The sequence below is a fragment of the Spea bombifrons genome, chromosome 3, assembly GCF_027358695.1.
Source record: "Spea bombifrons isolate aSpeBom1 chromosome 3, aSpeBom1.2.pri, whole genome shotgun sequence".
NCBI classification, from domain to species: Eukaryota; Metazoa; Chordata; class Amphibia; order Anura; family Pelobatidae; genus Spea; species Spea bombifrons.
The window spans coordinates 74,542,907-74,565,810 of NC_071089.1; the positions used below are offsets into that span (position 1 = coordinate 74,542,907).

General features: G+C 36.0%; 1 protein-coding gene across 1 annotated transcript in view; it reads right to left on the reverse strand.

Annotated features, from left to right (window-relative positions):
- Positions 1-22,904, reverse strand: part of COL19A1 (collagen type XIX alpha 1 chain) — a 193,480-nt gene that overhangs the window by 16,286 nt on the left and 154,290 nt on the right. The window contains exons 34-38 of the mRNA XM_053460355.1: positions 19,341-19,403; positions 12,026-12,061; positions 11,863-11,907; positions 7,799-7,987; positions 2,457-2,523 (exon numbers count right to left, since the gene is read on the reverse strand). Of these exons, the coding sequence (XP_053316330.1) occupies positions 2,457-2,523; positions 7,799-7,987; positions 11,863-11,907; positions 12,026-12,061; positions 19,341-19,403 (400 nt within the window). The remainder of the gene's footprint in view (positions 1-2,456; positions 2,524-7,798; positions 7,988-11,862; positions 11,908-12,025; positions 12,062-19,340; positions 19,404-22,904) is intronic.

Sequence of the window (22,904 nt, forward strand, 5' to 3'; positions counted from 1 at the left end):
GTTTTAAATGCAATCTATTTAAACCCAAATCCAATCTATTTAAACCCAAATGGTGCAGAGGTATGTGTCAATTTTGGATGCCGTCCAACTCAATGAACTATAGTGTAATGATGTCATGAACAATGATGAGAATGAGTATCAACTGCAAAATATCATCATGGAGTAGCATTGTTTCAGAACAAGTGTGGCTTTCTTTTGAATTCATATTCATACATATCACAATATACTAATAAGACCCACACTATTACTATTAGAGGGTTTCAATCTGGTTGGAGACGTTTATATTTTTAATTAAAAAAAATTAAAAAAAACTTTTTTTTTTTCCAACTATTTTGATTCCCCCTCATGTGAATTTGATCTCCCTGTCTGCTACTTGCATAGTGATCTGTAGCTCTGTTTTCCTGATGACAGTATGTGTGACTAGCGGTAGGGATCGCGCATGTGATCCCTCCTGCAGTGACTCTGCTAAAAGATTACGTAGAACATGTGCTCATTTGGCTCAGAGATTATTGGGGCATCGGCCACACAAAACTGTTGCTTTCTCACCACTGCATAAACATCTCAGTGGCTGATATGACGAGAATGTCATTACAAGGATGTCATTTTTAAATTTAGTTTGTTGGCTGGCTACAGTCAGGTATGAGAGCAATTGATTTCTGTTAATTTACTCAAAACCGGTTTTGCGCAACATTCATTAAATCAATGCCTGAAGCAGTAATTACCTGCTATTAAAATGCTTTTAGAGATAACTGTTTAGCACTTGGCTCAGCATTATTGAGTTACTTCTTTAATGTGCTACCGGAGTTGTCAATTAGTACCGCGCAACAAGATTCAGAAACTACACAAATGAGCTGCAATTGAAAGCTTTTAAAAATAGTTTGTGGCACAAGAATCCATATTCAATGGACAGTACATTAGAAAAAGGAATTCCCAGTTCTAGCATGTAGCAGAGATCACACTAACATTGATAACGTAGACATGGAGTGTAGCAGCAAAATCAGGATTTAGCTTGCCCATGTTTTTTATCACACGCGTGTAATGCCAGGAGCTACTGTTTACGAGCAGGGCCCTCTTTACTTAATGCTTCGGTTTGTCTAAAAATGCTAGTTTTGCCGTACCCTTTGAATGTATGTACTGCAAGAAATGCTAAGGATGTGGAGATTTTGGGGTAATACTCGAAAATGCATACATTATGTACAGGCTTTAGGCGTGTAAGCTGTTACACACAACCATTATAGGCAGAACCTTTTAGAACGTTCTCAGAGAACATTATTATGTCAGATATGATCTTTTGATAGATTCCCTTTTGCATCAGACTCCTGACCAATTGAGTATGACTCCATTATCTGCAAGCCCAGAGCATCTAGGAAAACAGACTCCGGTATAGGGACCGACGGACTGTTACGCTATCAATAAAACATGCTATTTCTGGTGCCTAATTGTGATTCCAAATAGAAAATACCTTAACTTGCAGGTAAAGGAGCCCCTTCACAATCATAACTGCTGTGAACCCTATAAGATGCCAAATTATACAAGAAACAAAAACTGTCTGCGCTTCTTACCCTAATAAAGTTGGCAACAAATATATAAACATAATATAAATGAGAGGTTTTGGTTATATGAATTGGCCAAAGCATAATTAAGCTCACCCGCCACGTCAAGGCACACTCTCAATAGGGTGAGAACCTACTCTCACCTCTACATAGTGGGCACACAAAGCAGTTAATACTGCTACCAAAACCTTATTAATGTATTGGGGGAGGTGCAATTAAACCTCCTCCCTATTAACCCCTGGACAGCAAGCTACAACCAGACTGATGAGGAGCCAACAACCTCAAATATGTGCACACAGGGAAAAAAAGAAATGTCGGTGCGCTAAGCTAGTCTCAGGCTCAAATAATACAAATGTGTGAAAAAAGGTTTTGGTAGCAGTATAAACTGCTTTGTGTGCCCACTATGTAGGAGGTGAGAGTAGGTTCTCACCCTATTGAGAGTGTGCCTTGACGTGGCGGGTGAGCTTAATTATGCTTTGGCCAATTCATATAACCAAAACCTCTCATTTATATTATGTTTATATATTTGTTGCCAACTTTATTAGGGTTTGGTAGGCCTCGTATTACACGTTTGTATTATTTGAGCCTGAGACTAGCTTAGCGCACCGACACTTTTTCTTTTCCCAAGATGCCAAATTAGCAAGGTTTGTACACCCGTGAGTACAACAACCCTTAGAAATATATACAATGCAGATTATCTAGTACCCTCAATACACTTTCTCCTTTATAGTTTTCGCAAATCCCCACTGAAAATAAAAAAACACACATTGGAGTGGGTAATAATTTACAGATAATCTGACAGATGCACAAACTAATGGCACAGGATAGGAGCAACATGAATAAGGGATGCAATGATAGGTAGCTTATATTAGCCATTCATTTTTCACACCAGGTTCTTCTTACCTTCAAAAATACGCAAAACTTCTTCTCTAATATATTTTTTCATTTCTTGAAATGAAACATTCTCTGTCTGGGAAGAAAAGTTATTTTAGCTATTTGCATAATTGAAACAAAAGTACAGTACAAAGTGCAATAAATCTTTAAATGCGAGATGGCATGGTGCTGTTTTGAAGAGATGGCACTCCATCAAGAAAACGTCAACACTGCCATTTTCTGTGTCAGGGCCCTACGTAAGATGTCAGCCAACCGAGTACTAGAAAAGGATCCTGTTCTGATAAATAGGAATGAAACATTTTTAGCATAAAAAGAGTCTAGTAAACACAAAGGACAAAGACGGTGCTATTCGTGTACATCAAAATTCCATCAAAAATTCGACTTTCTTCGAAGGAGTCAAAAATTGTTGATATTGCAATAGAAAGATATTATTTCTCAAGCCTACAAAAGCAGACGCTTGTACTCTTAATGATGGGCTTTCAATTATATTTATTCTATATATGCTTTACTATGAAAATACTTGGATATTTTTATTTATTGACTGGAAGAGCAAACATTCTTCCTAAATCTTTAAGATTACATGTCACCTTTGCATGAAAAATGTGATTATTTATATTTTAATGGGAATGTCATGTCACATGCAGAAGGCGTGAGAATTTTCGTAATATGGGTGAAATTTTTCACGCACCTCTAATTTTAGATGTTAGAGAGAAGATAAACCCCGCTGTCACCATTGAAAGCACTGTATATAGCAACACATCTGAAAATTCAGATGCACTCTGTGTGTCTGTGGTCCTTATTGAGTGGACTTTAAACACCTCCAGGCTATGTTAATTGTCAAAAAATGCAAAGGCACCCCAGATATCAGTATACATTTCTAACTTGCCGCATTCACAAAGGAATTACCTGTATTAAATACCCCAATTCCATTAATTCCGTATTTTCCAAAAAAAATAAAATAGAAAAATTCAAAAATAACATATGTGTCTTTCTGTTCAGCAAACAAGCAGGGGCATTGCATATCTCTAATGCATTCTGGGAAAAGATTTATCTTTTCCTCATTCATCAACTGTATTCCCAATGCAAGTTCTATTTTTGATCTGCAGTAGTCTGTTAACAAGTTGTAGAAAATACATTAAAAAAAAACCTAAAAAATATTGGCAACCTCTGGACTTTTTAGTCTCTCGACAGAGCTCTGAAGGTCATCTCACTCTACGAAGATAAGAGGAAAGGAAAATGTTTATCTCCGATAAAAAGTAAATGCATTATCCCTTCTTTACACTGCCAAAACATGTCGCAGCTGTGTTTTACAAAAGCCTCCATTCTAAATAGTGTGCTTGTACTTCCAAGATGTCATTTACATGAGAATGCCTCTAGGTGCCATTGAAATAACCAATACAAATCCACGTATCAGAAAAAAGATTACCATAGCAACCAATGATGCTATTGGGGAAAGGAAAATACAGACAGATTAATGTATGTTTCCTCTCTTTTTTTTTAGCAGGCACCTAGAACTGGATTAACACAGAAATGACCTGGTAGTAGATGGCATTATGTTTGTTGATTGCAGCCAACAAAACAGGTTATTCTGTCATAGAATTGTTCATTCAGACTGCAAAAACAAAATGCATTTTGCGCGGCATGCTGCAAGATATTCAAAATATCTTTTTTAATTTATTTATATTTTTTGCTCTGGAAAGTCGAGTTAGATTAACCCCTTAACGACAATCCCCGTACATGTACGGGGTTGCCGTGCAACGTGTTAACGACAATGCCCGTACATGTACGGGCTGCCGTTAAATAGCTGCATCGGCGGCTTTGCAGCATCCACGGAAGCCTCACAAGTGAGGCTGACCGTGGATTCGGGGAGGTCAGCCCTTGGCGGCGGCGCCCGGCTAAAACTGCTTAGGAAGCGATCGGAATCGCTTCCTAAGCATAAACTGTGTTGCTGACATGCCTCAGTATCGGGTGTATATGTGTGAAAAAAATACAAATAAAATTTACTACCATAAAGTTTCACAAAGGGTGGTGGTAAAATTAGTGCATGGAAAGGGTTAAAATACCAGCATTTCAGATACCTTGGGGTGTCTAGTTTTTAAAAATATATGATTTGATGGGGTAAATTGCATCGGCCGGCTTCAAAGATACCCAAAATGGCACATGGGGGGAAGAATTACCAGATTTGGAAAAAAGGGTTTTGAAATGGCAAAACGCTACCTGTACTTATTGCCCCATAACGTGCAGAAAAAAGCAAAAAAACATAAAAACATTGGGTATTTCTAAACTCAGGACAAATAGTAGAATCTATTTAGCAGGTTTTTTCATTAGTTTTTGCAGATGAGTAAAAGTTTTCTGTTTAAAAAGTGAGAAAAAGTAATTTTTTAACAAAAAATCCCCATATTTTATCATTTTTTTTTTATAGTAAATTAGATGATATGATAAAATGAATTGTATCTAAAGAAAGCCCTGTTTGTCCTGGAAAAAACAATATATAATATGTGTGGGAGCACGAAATGAGAAAGAAGAAAATCACAGCTAAACAGTAACACTGAAAAACGTTAAAAGAGCCATTGTCCCGCAATATACTACGAGTAATAACCCCTATTGTCCTTAAGGGGTTAAAGCATATTTTAATGAAATAATGGATCTCAAATCCACTCTTCTCATTTGTTAAGTAGATGTTGAATTTTACAATATAATATATCCTGCAGAATTTAAGCCATATTATTTATTTCTGCTTGCAAATCAAAGAGCACTTACAGTAGATGAATGCAAGGTTCCTACAGTCTGCCAGGATTTTTATATTGTCGTTGCTAGTTTTGTTTATTGAATTCAATAATGCCCTCCTTTCAAGATTGAAAAGTGAAAATAGTTAAAATACAAAGGTAACTGAGATACACAGACTATGCAGCCACAAGGAACTGAGAAGAACCGTTATATGAGAGCCATAAATATAAAAAACATGGACACCACAGTACATGTAAAATGTGTTTTTCTCAAAAATATTTCGTGTTAGAAGTGCATAACATGGTAACCAAAAAACCTAGTTAATAACTACAGATGATATACCTGAGCCATAGCGAGATCCTAAATTATACTATATTGTATTGATCTTCTTGTGCTTATAGAGCCAGGGAGTGCAGAAGTGTACTTTGTTGAAAAGAAATATTATGGAGACGTATAATATGCACATAATGGTTAATGATGGAAAACGTTACTGTCAAAGAAAGGAATTTAATTTCCTATTACAGTTTGCTTTAGATTTTCCATAGCAGAATGGCCAGAAGTTTATTGTCAAAGCTGCAGAAGAAGAGAGGAAAAATCTATTTGCACAAGGAGTTTGATGTACTATTAATGTTACAGCGAAGAAAGTATATTTTTAGAACAACGAAAACAGTGTTATGAACATCCGGGACATTTTAAATTAATGTTTCCACTTGTATCTTTGGATGATACATTTTCATCTATTGTGGCTTCTACTGTTGAGTGCGGTTATTTATGGTGTTGTTAGAACTTTTTTATATCAGGGATTAAAACACTGCTCTGTAGAGTGAGCCACTTTTCCCAAGTATTGTACAGTGTCTAAGGATGGGTGTATGACATTGCGTTCTTTTGTTGACAGACGAGTTTACTGAAAAGGAGTAAAGGCAGGATGAAGACAAAAACACAAATAATGCAGTCTTCATGTTGCCACAAATGAGTTTTTAAAAAAATGATGAACCTTGCTAGTCATTATTATCAACATATCCTGACCATTTGATGTATTTTCTTAAGTAGATGACCAGATCAATAATATCTGTAAATGCAGATATAAACATTTACCGATCACTGATACAAGATTTAATAACATGCAAGGTCAGTGACTACCAAGGCATGTTTCCCCTTGGTGTAAATAGGCAAGTTGATGTCGAACATGCCAATACGTATGGAAGAAAGAGTAGTTATGCTAATTTTTGCCAATTACTTCATAGACGTAAAATTGATTTTGCCTTGTTCTACATCTTGACTGGCTCCATGTGTTTAAACCATTATTTGTCAGTTTTGTTAAACAAATACATACTAGCAGATCTACTACGTTGGCTTCCTCTTAAACTTTAATCATATACAAAAAAACACAATATTTTAACACAGTTACAAAGTTGTAATGAGGTTGAAAAAAAAAACACAAGTGCATCAAGTTCAACCTTTCCAAGTCATGCCTGTCTATACTGATTTAAATGGAGACAAACACATTTTTAAACTAATGCCAGTTTTGTCTTAGAGAGTGTTTGATGCCCATTGCCCTCCCTTGCTAAACAAAAATCTAACTTTTTATTAAAATTGTTAAGATTATCTGAACTCCACTATTCAGAACATCCTATCAGTACCTGCTTTTGAGTCACATATGTAAAGCAAAATGTATGGATAAAACAAACTTTTACATTCAGCAGTCAACAGTACCAGGGATGAGGTTTCTAATACTGCATTTAGTTACAAGAGTGTTACATTTAGCAGAGTATGCAGGACAGCACCTGTAAACTCCCACATCATCTTGATCAATAAATACACTAGCTTTAAGACAGAATGGAACATTACGGTATTGTGAAGCTTATCTTCAAAAGAATCGGTAACAGAAAACAAAATATTTATGAACACATAGGCTGGGTCATTTTACAATAAAGAAGTATATCCAAGCCGTTAAGCATACAAGGTGTGCACACTGGACATAGAAAGAATATGCAATTATTTAAAACATTTATTCTTAAGGGGAAAAACTTTACCGACACAGACCTTAATTTCCATATAAGTGTATTTATTTCAATGTGTAGTAACTTATTTAACCCTTTGAACACAAATAGGACACATTTTTCCTTAGGGGAGTTTTCATAATTAGCAATATTTATATCTAAATAAACCTAATAAATAGTCTAATGAACATCTTCATACTTTACCAGGGATTAGCAATTCTGTTCTCAAAAATCAGATGGCAGCATGTTGCCTTTTACCTTACTTATTGCATTTGTTACCATGGTAGCAAGCAGCCATATTAGGCTGTCTGCTCCATGGACGATCCCCTGCCTAATGGCAAGAATCAGATTTTACATTAACTTTTTTTTGTCAGATTTGGAGAAGCTGTTGATCAGTCTGTTATTAATTTGTAGTATTCTCTTTACAATTGAATACCCATCATGTTTAAGCTTGAACATACTAAACTTTTGCTGGGACAGCCCCATTACACTGAAGGAAAGGATTTACTGGTTTACTCTTTGGCAAGTACGTTGTTTACATGCTGTGTCCACTTTGTCAGCTATGTATCACGTGGGTGGTCAGCATTGAAAGGGTTTACTGTCTAGCTTCAAAACAACATTTACCCATGTAGCAGATGTTCCAGGAAGGCCTCGGGGTCCTGGACGTCCATCATTTCCTGGTGTTCCTGGTTCTCCTTTGTCACCAGGTAGTCCATGTGACCCAACAGATCCCTTATCACCTTTTTCACCACTGAGACCAGGTTTTCCTCTTTCTCCTTGTGGACCTTGGTCACCAGGAATACCTGGATCCCCCTTAAAATAGAAATAATGAAAAATACATTTTAATGACATATGTAATAATGAAAAGTACAATAAGCAGAGCTGAAATAATACACAATTCCAGACGTATAAGTTTAGTTTTATGGGCTACAAAGTTTAAACAACAAAACAAAAAAATCTAAATATGTGTTAAAAAAAGCAATTCTCTCATAGAAGAACTATGCGTCTGTGTTTTGTGACGTGCAATTAATCATTTTTCCTGTGCGTCATTATTCTTCGGTACACGCTTAACAAAACAATGGACAAACACAGTACTAATAAGCAGTGTAGTGTAGAATCCTTTGCTTAACGTTAAAATTTCACAGTGTTATTTATCTTGTCACATAATCTGAACTAGGGGATCATCTTGAACTGTACTATGCTATAATTAGCTCTGGGAACAACTGGTTTCCAAGATATTTACCAAAGTTGTTGCTTACTGGACTTTCAAAGATAACACTAGCAATCATCTAATAGGATAGTTCAATAGCATTCCCCAAACGATAATGCAGAATTTGTATTGACTTGCTCAATCCATAGCATTTCAAGAGCAATTTCATTTTCGTGATTGAACTTGGAAACTCTACAAGCAAAATTAAATTTCCTGAATTTTTTTTTTTAACACTACAAGTGCTAGATTTATCCTTAACTGTCTGATATTTAAAGTGTACAAGAGTTACTCAAGGTTCCAATTCCTTAGTACACTTATCTGGTGCAGTGATGCAGGGAATGTTGTAAGATTCCCAAGGGTTGTTCTCCAGCTCAGAATACAAATGACAGCACTCTTAAAAATATATACTGTGCAGAATCGCAAGCATATGTATACAGAAAGATGGAGAATCCGAATGGATAATTTACAAATATCCACTGTATTATGCATGATTATATAGAAATAAGTGCATGTATTAATTTCCTATTTTTAATTGAGATTATATACTAACTACATACAGAAGGGAAAACATAGTTGAACATGATAAACTATATTAAAATGTATATATTTATTTACATATATTGAATACATTAGATTAGAGCAATAAGTACGTTTTTTTCATAATCAGGAATGTTTCACCATGTACATTATAACATATAATGAAATGCATCATTATAACAAAATTACCACCTTTTGGTTCAAAAGCCCTTAATTATCAGTGAAACATTTTTTTCATTAAACTTTGAAGGCACTTAAAGAAAGCTTTTGGTTTGAGCCTTTCTGGTGTTTTATGTCCCGCATGGAACATTGTGCTCTAGGTCTGCTGATCTATTGCTCATTCTGTCTTTATGGAACGTTACATTCCATCAACAACTTTGTTATTACAGAGCTCAGTAAAATATAAAACTAAAAAAAAACAAACAAAAAAAACCAGTTTCATGGTTTTATGTTTTGTCAGATTTTACTTGCGAATAGTTTCCGAATTGCTATCCAGCAGCAAAATAACAGTAAGATTTGGTTCTGGATGGACATACAACTTCAATAAAATCAATATATACAATAATAAAAATAATAACAACGATGAAGGGTTGTATAGTACTGATGCAATGGAGCACATAGGAAAAGGTTTCTGTAGCTTGCAGATATAGTCATCTTCCTTTTAAAAAAAAGTAAAGATCACACAGAGATGGGTATCAAACAACACTTATGGGGATTTTATAAAACTGGCACAATATGAACATTTTACAAGTTGAAACAGTAGAAAATATGTATTGGCACCTGGAAGAATTACTTGTAAATCTCTGTATAATCTTAACACTTCAGCATGTAGCATATTAAGCCCCGAAGCAAATATATATCTTCTGTTGCCTACTTGCTAGAACATTAGGGGGGAAAGATATTTTAAGATGTGAAAGATTCACATGGTTAAATCTCTCTTCTAAATAAAATCAACAAACCCACTGCATTGCTTATTATGAAAAACTGGCTCTATATATATATACAGTTTGCTAATCTGACAAGCTGGGTAGTTTTGTGTTTTTTCTGCCTTGTGCCATCCACAAAAAAGCCAAATCAAAATTAATAAATCATTAAGCACGGGCATCCTGTTGGGAAAATGGTGTTTAAGAACGATTACACCATATTCCTTTGAACATATTTAATGAGGTACTTAATGAATCCTTATCACTTTGGTTATGATGTCTTAATATGGTTCTGTTTTCTTGTGAATCTATTTAGGGTTGCACCTCAGAACAGAAAATAATGGTAATTCTCCATTCACTGACTTGTATTTTTACTAACAATTAGTTGGTTCGGCTCACCATCTCAACTTTGCATATTCAGCTAGGTCTTCAGCATTGGCAGGCCCAGTGGCAGATCTAAGAAGAGCAGCAGTTGTGTAAAGAACATACAATAATGCTTGCTGTCAAGCTCCTGCTGTGTTGAATCAAGAGACCTGAGTCTAGGTCAATGAGGACTATGCAAGTGGAGAGGTCCTCAAATTTCTTTCTACTGAGCTTCTATATATTCAAGTTTTACCAGTGCATCCTAGATATTTAGCAACATAAAGACATAACCAAGCCTCAGTGTTCTGGTTTATATACAGTATTTCTGTCTGTAAATGAATAATATTTTCTGTTAATAGACATAACCCAAGCAAATGACACTATGACTCGTGTTTTGATGAAGATGATTTGTGACAAACCTACCCAACAAATCCCTAGCACATTCTTGATTATTAACGAATCAATTAATTGTGTCATTATATAGAGGTTGCAGTACATTCTATTTATTTTTAGAATTATGAAGATTTGACACAGAATCAACTCTTAAACTAGGACAACAATAAATGTATCTCAAACAAGACGTTACAAATATATATATCAAACATCACCTGTTGCAATTTCCACTAATAGCTACTCAAAGTAACCCTATCAAGGGGACTACCGTGCACAAAGGGTAACAGAACCATTCCCGCTAGGGATACACAAACACTGCTAATTACACATGCATCAGTGTGTTCAATGTCATGAATTAATGAGTCACGAATTGGAGCCCAGGGAGTCACTAAGCTTTCTAATTTGGAGCATGCATCCCTACCAGCATCATTGTCAATAAAAAAAAAAGAAATCAGACATCTCAAACATAAAAGAGACACAACCAAAATCATGAGAAAACTACAGTAATAAAAAGGCTTTAAATCATGTTTTACATTTTTATAGGAATGTATTTTTGACAGCTTCTGAAGGAATGGGATTTTGCAAAGGTCAAAACTTACCTCTGAACTTTTAACTAAGTGAAGCTGTGTTGCCTTTTATGATAGGCACAGCCATACTTGGAATAATATAGCTTTGTTAGGCATGTCTGTCCAGTGAATGAGGGAATTATACATATTTACAGAAAACAAACATATAAATGACACTTATATATAAATGTTTGTGGTGAACATTACTATACATTTACATTGAAATCATGATGTTTATAAATAATGGCAAATAAATAAATTATATAAGTGGAAGTGGAACAGAATATTAACATGATTTAATAGTCTATATTACTAGCTACATCAGCCAACAGGTAGCTTTACAATTGAAATTTCAATTCCCGTAATTAACCATACTAAAGGAAATGGTGTTTGACTATGTCATAACAAGCGTGTTGGTGGATTTCTCAACAGCTGCATAACAATCTGTTGGCTACCCCTAGGCTAGATCATACTACGACTAGTTATAATAAAAGATAAAGGTACCAGAAAATGAAAATAAAGGGGAATGAAAGAGTAAATTTTAAAAGTAAAATAAAGAGGAATGAAAAAGTGAAATGAAAAGAAAGCGAAAAAGAAAAATCTAAAAGAAAAGAAAGTCAGAAAGAAAGAAGAAATTAAAAAGAGAGAAGAAAAGAAAGAAAGAAGGAAGGAAGGAAAGAGAAAAGGAATACATACCCGCTCTCCTTTTGGACCTCTGTCACCTGGTCGTCCAGGAGCTCCCTGAAAAAAAGTACCAGGCGTAATTTATTGGAAAGATAAAAAATAGAACACTGCAAACAGAAATGTTATTGTTTGTTCACTGAAGTTATTACAAGCAATGAAATTAAACATGACTCACCAGTGAACCTGGTAATCCATCATTTCCGTTTCTTCCCTAGAAATGATATATGAGATTTTACTACTTGAATTGCATAGCATAGCGGCACATGAGTTTTAGATCATCAGTTCTCTTTCCTCATCAAGGTTTGAAAAAGCACATACTGTGTACCCAGTAAGGGTGATTATGGGAGCTTATTTATCAAAGTCTGGGAGTTCAAGAGCTGATACAAACACCGCTCAATGGGCAACCACCATGTATCAATCATCACATATCGTTTAGATGCTGCTTTTTGATATGTCTCCAATCCAGTTTAGCTTATAGCCCCATATATGAAAGAATAAAAACAATAAACAATAAGTTACACTGAGTATTGACACACACTTTACTAATATGAATCAAGATAAAGTGAAAGAAAGAGTATTTGAATCACCCAACCATACCATAAGAACATTCTCTTACCATTATCCCATTACCTCTTATTAGACTTCGTACGCATTTCTATTTTACGAATCTCTGAAAATGAGTAGGGACCCCCAACAAAACAAACGAAGACTAAACAAAGAGCTCCAAATTTTCGTTTAAACTGTGTTGGTTCTTTCACTCTCAGTCCCACTTTTTAGCACTCTCACCCACTCTCTCACACTCTCATTCATGTTCTCTCACACTCTCTCTGAATGTCTCCCTACTATCTCTGCCAACCACTTCCATGTCCCTTTCTCTTTACCCTGCAGCCTGGTTTCTTCTCTTGCATCTTCTTGTTCGTTGTCTTCTTTCTTAGTTTGCTTCTCCGGTGACCTGGCTTACTGGTGAACTTCCCCATAAGAGCGTCCAGGCATACCCTCCGCCCCAATTGGTGGAACTGGGGAATGGCTGCCCCTTTTTTGCAAAAGTGCCCAGAGAGGCCAGAATAAAGCAGATACATTAGCAGAGAAAGAGAGATGCAGAAGTGTTTCTTTCTCAGTGAATCTGTCTTCATTATTCTGGCATCCCTGTAAACTTCTGATTGGAGAAACACAGGAGAGGGTGTGCCCGGAAGACATTTTTTTTACTGGACTGTGCTGTGGACTCTGAGAGGATCAAGGGACATTAAATCTACTATACACGGTTATTGCCATTTGCGCTTAACCCAATTGTAAGTGCAATTCCACTTCCTGTGATCCATGATCAGAGTTACTATCACTATTGCAGTCTGTTTTATCAATTTTTAGAGTTTTAGGAAGATATTAAAGAGATTTTTCTAAAGAATCACCAGATGGGCTTGATATCTCTACTTTATTTGTGAGTGGTACTTACACCTCTACATATTCACCTTTTTACCTAACTATATTACACAATTTTATTTTTTTCCCTTCTATGTCATTGCACCCCAACTTTGGATTTATTCGTATTGTTGCACTCTGAGGAAGAGTGATATTAGGGCAGTCACAGACACTGGGAAGTATTATATATTTATAGCACTTTTATACACATGTTGGTGGGGATCTGGGTGCTTTCTTTTCTATCTTTATAAAGTTCCATTACCTTGTTACGCAGGTCTTCTGACGGTTTTTTTCTGCTCCCCATGGCTCAGTATCTAGCCTGCTCAGTGCATCCACGTGAGAGCTAACGCATTCATTGACTAGTTATACGCAGATACTAATTGCAATTTAAAAAGCCACAGGTGTGGGAAATTAAACTTTAGTTGCAATTTTAACCTGTGTCACCTTGTGTAAGTAACAAGGCCAAACATTCAAGGGTATGTAAACTTTTGATCAGGGCCATTTGAGTGATATCTGTTATCATTATGATTTAAAAAGGAGTCAAACAACTATGTGATAATAAATGGCTTCATATGATCACTAGCCTTAAGTACATGACATTTCACAGTTTCTGACAATGTACGGAAACTTTTGAGCACAACTGTATACCTTTCCTGCTATGGAGTAGCATGAACTTCAAATACTATTGTAAGGGATCTATATTCACCATATCCACTACCTTTTTCTTTGTTTTTTTTTGAATTTATTATTCAAAAAAAGAATATTAAAGAGTTAGCAAAATAAAAAATGCTCTTTTTTTCATAACTCATTAGTGGCTTTGTTGACAGAGAGCATATTCTTTAAAACATCTGTTTATTATTAATGTTGCCTTTGAAGATACCTACAGTGGGGACTGTTTATTAAGATCACAGCTGGCAATGTAATGCACCACAGAAACTATAGGGATTTCTTTATTTATGGATAAAATGTACTGAGATATGCGTTCATGAAAAAATATTTACTAGTAATTGGTTAACTGGCTTATTTGTTTAAAAACAATTCCATATATATATATTTTTTGGTTTTATGCTTGGTGTAACAATGCCAGAAGGAGGCTGTAGGAGATGTGAGGGAACAATGTAACGGGAGAAGGTGGTGAGGTCGGAGGACATCAGAAACCTCAGCATAGGTAACAGGACTGAAGCAGTTAAGGGTTGCATGTGGCAGAGAAAGAGTTGGCGTACAGTAATAAAATCATGATAAAATCGGCACCATGATAATGTCTATTTTATATTTATGATGAGTTGCATGATCTTGGTCAGAGAAGTTGGAAGGTGAGGGAGGGGCTGGGGGACAGAAAATATATTTTATGGTTAAGGGAGAGGGAGGAGGAATGCCATGGCTGACTTGGGGTCCGAGGGTTTAAGCACAGTTATAGCCATCTATCTTCTTACATGATGAAACTGTTGCTTTTTTAAACCTGCTTCTCATACATACAAGTGTTCCCTCTTTAGAGCTCGTTCATCTGCTGTGACTTCTTTATTCACAGCAGACATCATTTCAGCTGTATGTGAAATGGAATGAGGAGTTACCTGTTCTCATGCATATAAGGATAATGTGCAAAAGCAGCATAAAGAGGTAGTACCAAAGACAGCTCATAGTCAATATAAACCACCCACATTCTCCTCGATTTATTCTAAACATCCAGATAAATATTGTAAAGGCACATAAGCTTTTTTTGTGTGAAACTAACCAAAATGAGACTTGCAATATTTTAAGGAGTCCTGCCCTTCCTTGGGCATTTAAACCTTGATACTTCTTTGTAACAAGCAAAATACAAAATTACCCTCAATCCTCAATCCAACCCCCACAGCAGATCTTCACTAATACTAACGTGGTCTTTAATTAGGATAGGATGATCTGTAAAGTGTCACAGAGTAACTAAGTAACTACCGGCAGTGATTTAATAGCTTTCCAGATCTGGGAAAATGCAAACAAGCAAAAAGAAGATGATGCAAGTTAGAATCCCTCCAGTCACCTTGACGTAAGGCTTCATTCTTAAAAATAAACATGACATGGTACCATACATTTATCTATGAAACTGAGAGATAGCTACAGAAAATAAAGTAGCAATATTGTTAAAACATATAGTTTCATGTCACGGAATAAAGGACATGATATAAAGTAGTGGTAGTGAGAAAAGTTCATCTTTATAGAAAATGTAATAGGCATATGGAATAGACTAAAGATAGCTTGGGATGCACATAATGCTATCTAAAAGAATAAATAAGTAAGAAAGGGCAAATTGGGTGGGCTATTTGCTTCTCCTCTGTTCTCACAATCTATATGTATATCTACATAGGGTTAATAAGCATACATATATATACATCTTTAAAAAAACTAATTATGTGTCATATAGGAAAACAATGTTCCATATACACGGAACTGGACACTAGATGGTAGTATTGGATATGAGATAAAAATGTTCCCACATTTTAAAGCTATAAAGGGAATGTGTGTAAGAGCCAGAATACCGTGGAATCAAAGTTCGTTGCAAGTTTCTCCTATTAAATCATCAATTGATACGCTTGTAGACTAAATAAGAAATGTAAGGTCCCTGAGTTTTATAGCTTTCAATGGTTAAGTGGCAGTGACTTCATCACACCAATGTTAAGCTCTGCACAATTTTTCAGCTACAGAATCCACTAGAGATAAACCTTCTTGGAGATGCTTCTTATGCATACAAATAGAAAGAATAATACTGAGTCATTTTAATATTTCCTTGCAGTCTAATGTTTTGAGAGCCAAGTTAGTGCAAAATTCTATACTTGAGAACAAGTGCAATAGACACAGCATCTGAAATTAAACATTCAGATGACATAAAAAATGCTTTATAGAAGAACATGACATTTATTTTGAAAAATGTATTGGAGCAAAACTGTTGTTTAATCTATATTTTGCCTATTTTGGGGCAGCACCTTTAGATAAGAAGAACAGGAACTATTAAATGTGATCTTACATCATCATTACAAAGATGTCAAAACTAAAGATTGCTGCGGGTGGTCTGTAGTCATACAAATTATGGGAAAACAGATTCCCATAATAAAATATGGCATTGACAATTGACAGTGTTTCCTGTTCAACAGCAGATTCAACCAGAATGTCTTTTTCAGATGGGCACTATAATGCAATTGTACTGATAATTTCTGTATATATTTCCAGTAAAAACAAAACACCACATGCCCTCGCCAAGAGTCCATAGGAAATAGACAATGTTACCAACTTTCATAGGTGACAGGATGTCAGATAACACCAAACACAGATTAGAAACAAAGAGCTGGGCTACCTGCCAAGTCTCTAGTCCAGGAGGCTTCATTGTGGCTGGGAGTTGCTAGTTTTAAAAAAGGCCCATGTAAATGACTCTAATTTCAGAGAACCTATTTGTGACATAATTTGAAACAGCAAGGGACCAATTTGTCAATGTTAAGGCTGTTTCACTACGTAAGACTAATCAAAAGAAAAAAGAAATATATATATATATATATATATATATATATATTTATATATATCCCATCTGCAGTGTTTTTGTGCAATTTGTGCACCTGGCTCTCAGCTTCGCATAGCGTGTTGCTTTGTGGTGCCTAATTGAAATGTGATATTGATCCATGCTCCACAAAATAATGTTTTTTTCATACAATGTCTATAACACGAGCATGCAAGCTGGTTTGTTTTAACCGCAAAACAAATGACCCACATAGACCAAGATGATAGGTAATGAAGCAAACCCAGCGCTGTTTCCACAGAGGGGTGGATTTCTGAAAATGAATGAGTACGTCAGGCAGAATATACATATGAAATGATTTTAAAAATAGCAATGAAAAAAACAACTTTAAACTGAAATGTGAACATGTTTCTCGCTAATCTTCTAGAAAAAGAAACAGCAACAAAAAAAAGTATGACTAATTATAGATATTGTGTTACAAGACAAAATATAAAAATTGGAATAACCTTAGTTGACTTTATTGACGTGAACTTAAAATATTGCATTATCAATAATACTGTTTTTTGCCAATTTTCTCAAGCCGCTTTTAAAGTAAATAAATTGTAACAGTTTACAAAAAGATCAATTGTTGATTAAGATTTGCATGATTAATTATGATTTCTGAATCTTTTAATCTAGAACAAAAAATAACACTGAAAATGGACAGTTGTATAGTCAATAGTATGAATATATCAGAAAGTGGCGACTCTCATTGAACTCTTTAACCTGTCACACTATGGCAAGCAATTATAGAAAGGAATAATACAGCAAGCACCCCAAAACTTCAGGTGTCCAAATTTCAGACACTGTTGTTAGGGTTGTTGCTAGAGGCAGGGAATGACCATGGCCATCCATGGCGACATTGGGAGCTGTAATTGAGGCCTGTACTGCAATAGCACACCCACCTAAATTGATTACAGCTCCCTGTGCCAGACAGAGGAAATCAGAGGATCTCTCCAACTGGTCAGTGATGCCTATTGTCTCCAAAATTAGGAAAGTGGGGCGGCTACCCAGATCAGCAAGACCTGATGTGGTAAAAGCTGTCCTGAAATGTAGGACACAATGACCGCAAAACCAGGAGCCAGCAGTTCCCGGCAGAGCCCACGATGTCGGATGCTTTGTACCGTATAACCTTTATGACTAAAATGAGAGCTTTACTTTTGTCAACAGATTTCTGCGCTAGTTTTAAGTTTTTAAAAAATACATTTTTGAGACAAGCAAGTCTTTGGAAATGTTGTTGTATGTGGGTGGTTACCATGGCACAGTTCTGTGTGTAGAAAAAGATCATGATCATACAATTGAGAGAATACAAGGGCATATTTTCTCTTTTAAGAAATGAGTCACTTAAAGGAGGATAATAAAGCACAGAAAGTCCATAATGCGACATTTTGTAATTGCTGTTTCAATTGCAGGGAAGATGAATTTTTCTCCCAAATCAGCCCTTACAAAAAATTACTGCAGTTTTTCTGAAGTAATACTGCAGTTTTTTGGACATGAAAAAACTGCAATACTGCACTTTTACTGCAGTATTACTGCACATTTACTGCAGTTTTACTGCATTTGTACTTCACTGTACTGCAGTTTTACTGCACATTTACTGCACTTTTTTTATTGCAAACCTACAGTTGCACTTCAATATACTACAGCTTTATTGCATTTGTAAAACTGCAGTAAATGTGCAGTAATACTGCAGTAAAAGTGCCATATTGTGGTTTTTTCATGTCCAAACAACTGCAGTATTACTTCAGAAAAACGGCAGTAATTTTTTCGTAAGGGAGATATTTGCTTTTTTATTTGTGATATTTGTGTATTTAGATCCTGACACAAGTCTTATGCACATTGATAGGCAGTTGTAATCCAAGTAATAAAGGAGCCTTATAAATCATACCTACCAACATTTGAAATGGGCATAGGGGGCCATTTATGTTTGGGGGGGGGGTGGATAGAGGTGTGACTAGAACCAGGAGTTTACACAGACCACTTATGTGATTACATGGAACTGAGGAAAGCATTTAGAAGAAGGAGGCATTTTATTTACTAATTGTATTTTATTTAAATACACATAATAATCACTTTTATAGCTGCAGAACACTTTGATAAACGTGTGCCTCCAAAGACATTGTGACGGAAGTGCAGCAGTCAGATTTTGGCTCTAAAGAGGGACTGATCCTTCTATAGAGGGATACTTGTTAGGTATGCGAAATGGATAGAAACAGTAAGGGGGTTACATGTAAAACTATAGTAAAGAGAGACCATAGAATTAGTGAGATAATTTGGCCCTTTCCCATATCATCAAAATAAAAATGATGGTTTTAGAGGATCATTTTTGATTTGCCAAGATGTAAACAGGTCTGTTTAATAGCTTAATGAAGACTTAAAACAAATAGCAAATGCAAATGGATATGATATAGGTCACCTTATTGGGTAATTATTTCTCACTTTTAATACAATAAGTGTCATTTATTAGTTAGTAAAAAGGCATTTAGAATTACGATGAATTACTCTCATTAAAAGCTAGTCAATACTTCTGCCAGCTTCAAGAACAAATACTCACCGGTGGTCCTGCAGGTCCTTCAGGACCAGGGAAACCAATATCTCCTATTGGGCCTCGATCACCCTAAAAGATGGAATAAGATCAATTATATTAACGTATGACTTGTGTACACATTCATGTAAAATACTTTTTTTGTCACAATATTCTGCTTATCATATTTTAAACTATTAAAGGAAATCAGTATATAGATACTGTAGTATTGATAATTAAGCTAAAACTTGGTGGACTAACAGATCTGGTTTTATTAGAAGACAATCACCTGTAGAATACTGAGTGTGAGACCTCTTTGGCCACCACACTAAATGCTTAATCCAGCATTATGTTAAAGCACCATAAGACACATGGAACAGATATATAACATAATAATTAGAGACTTTTTTTAAAGGCTTGAGCCATCTTGGCATCAACATTTCTCACGTTGAGTTAAAAGAAAATGACTTAAAAACAGCTTTTGCGATTTAAATTTGTTGAAAGCTGACAGTCAATGAGTTGAATCTACATTAAAGCCCATAGAGAGTCAAGTTGAGAAATCAGCTGGACAGGTTATGAATATGCTAAAGTCTCTTCCTCGTCCCATTAAGCTTAGAAACAAATCTAAGTGAAGACCCCTATTAAAACTCATTACTAATACGGCAAATGTAAAAATGCGGAATTATGGAGAAAAGCACTGCTGGACTTCCAATAATGTACACACTCTTCGTGATGCTTAATCCTAGCATTCCTATTGCTAAACTCATGATAAATGCCTTTGAAAAATATTTTTTTGCAGGACTGCTTGGTAGGTGTCATTTGTTTTGCATTTGGTGGGTTAACAATAAAAGGCTCAACGGTCTGTTGCCATAAATGAAATAGAAACATAGAAACATAGAAACATAGAAAGTGACGGCAGATAAGAGCCAGAAGGCCCATCCAGTCTGCCCAACCTCTGAGTACTCTCCTTTAGTACTTGCCCTTATCCTATATCTAGCTTGGCATTATGCCTATCCCATGCTTGCTTAAATGACTTTACTGTATTAACATCTACCACTTCCACTGGGAGGCTATTCCATGCGTCCACTACCCTTTCCGTAAAGTAATATTTTCTGATGTTACCATTAAACCTTTGCCCCTCTAGTTTATGCTTGTGTCCTCTTGTTGCGGTTTTATCTTTATTAAGGAACACAACCATTTGAGTGCTAGGATGCATCAGTATTTGCAACTGTTAAATCCAATTGCAAAGATCTACATACAAAAACTCCAAAGGTACTGGCAGGTTATTGTGTGAATAAGACCAAAAAAGGGGGACGGAAGTCATCAAGATAAAACCATTGTTTTGGCTCTAATAAACTAATATCAGTTTTAAGTCATTATGCTCACTATAAAAATTAGTGCCAATTATTGTACTTCAAAACCAAGCGAAATCAGACATTTCTCGGCACTCAAGTGTAACGTGGTATGAAAGCACTAACATTTGTCCAAAGGACTCCCTAGACTAACAGCGGGAATCCATTCCAGAACAGACTGCATCATAAACCACTTTGTTTTCCTGGCTCGATACATGTAATTTACTTGGATATTTTATTGCACAGTCGCCATTCTATTTTACAAAGGAAGCCAAGATGTCACCGCTGTGCAAATGACATTATCCTACAGCTTTTTGGATGGTCTTCATTGACATGAATATGTCAGAATTCTCTATTAGGAAAAGTCAATGACAAAAAGTGACTGTTAAAAGCAAACAGTATTCTTTTATTTTTTTGTGTTTATTTGGAGACCAAACTCCGGACAACAAATGTATGTAAAAGAAATATAATATATGTTGACTGAACTATGACAAGTGCAGCAGGTGCATGGCCCACAGACCTAAAAGAGCACACTGACTGCTGCTGAGGATATCACAGTGATGCCTTTTAGTGGTGTGACACAGATTCTGTCAAATGGGTTTATTCATAGTGGACTGAGTTTTAAGAACTAAGACACGGGTTAACTTTGTGCAGTGGACAACGTGCCTTTATCATATGACCAACTTGGACACACACTGCTGGGACATGAAAGACAGATTGACAAACATATAAAATGATGTGCCCAAGGGACGGCAATATGTGTGTATATGTGCCTGTGGGGCAGTCAAAGGCCACGTCTGCAATGATTACATCCCATTCCCACTGTTCATCAGGAATTTCATGAAATGGTTTTTCATGAACATTTTTCGTCTGCAGCCATGCTGGAAATCACTATGCATAACGCCAAGTGTCGGGTGGAGCAGTGGAAATGTGTTTACTGGATGAATCATGCTTCACTATCTAGAAGTCTTATGGATGAATCGGGGTTTGGCTGATAACAGGAGAACACTACCTACTGAAAATACATAATGTTTGGTGCAAAAGGCATAATGTTCTAGGCCCCTTAGTACCATTGAAGAGTACTGTTAATGCTAAAGCATACAAAGACATTTTAGACAATTCTATGCTTCCAACTTTGTGGCACCAGTTTGTGGAAGGCCCTTTCCTGTTCTAGCATGGCTCTGTCCCTTTACACAAAGCAAGGTCCATAGAGACGAGTTTAGTGTGGAGGAAGTCAGGTTGGCTGCACAGATCCCTGACCTTAATACCCGAACATCTTTGGGATGAATTGGAAGGATGACTGTGAGCCAAGCCTTCTCATCTAACAGCAGTGCTTTACTTCAGAAATGCTCTACTGGCCAAATGGGCACACATTTCCACAGACATACCCCAAAATTCTGTGGAAAGCATTTGCGGAAGAGTGGAAGGTGCTATAGCCACAAATGAGCAACCAACTCCATATTAATGCGCATGGTTTTGAAATGGGATGTCCAACATGATTTTATAGGTGGGTCATAACTCCCAAAGCTCAGACGATGCATGTTTAAAAGGATGGGACACATACACAGATATCTGTGGCAGATTAGACAGAATCCTTTCTACCCTTTGAATAACATCCTTCCCAGGTAATCTACTAAATTTGGGACTGGATTTATGTATTTCAACTTTAGCTGCCAAGTTTCTTCAAAGTACATTTACAGAAACAACATTTTTTTCTTAATGATTTCATTCATTTATTAATTTTTCTCAGAATTATCACCATGGCATGCACCCAGTCAACTTAACCCTTAAATGGCGCGAGAGCAAGCAATTACACAAAAGTCTTTTTATCATACCCTTTGTGGAGGAATGGGCTAATGTAAATGGCTAACATTATTATCACAACCTAAATGCACCACAGGCAGTCTTCTTAAAACTCATTAAAATATTTTCATTTACTAAACTGCTCACACGTGGTGAACAAGTGTATAATTGTGTTTTTGTATTTCAATTTAACCATGTTATATTATGAATTACCAGGGGGCAACGCTATTTCTTAATGATTCCATTTTAAGCTTACAAAATGCATTTTGCAAGGTGAAAATTGAGTCTTTGACTTCTTTCACAGCAAAGGGGTTAATTAAGACACAGCACTTAACATAAACTTTGTGTTTCCAGAATTGCTGAAATAAATAACTATTTATTTGCTTGCGATATTCATGGTGTAGCCTAGCTCTATGAGCATGCATCACAAGCATAAACA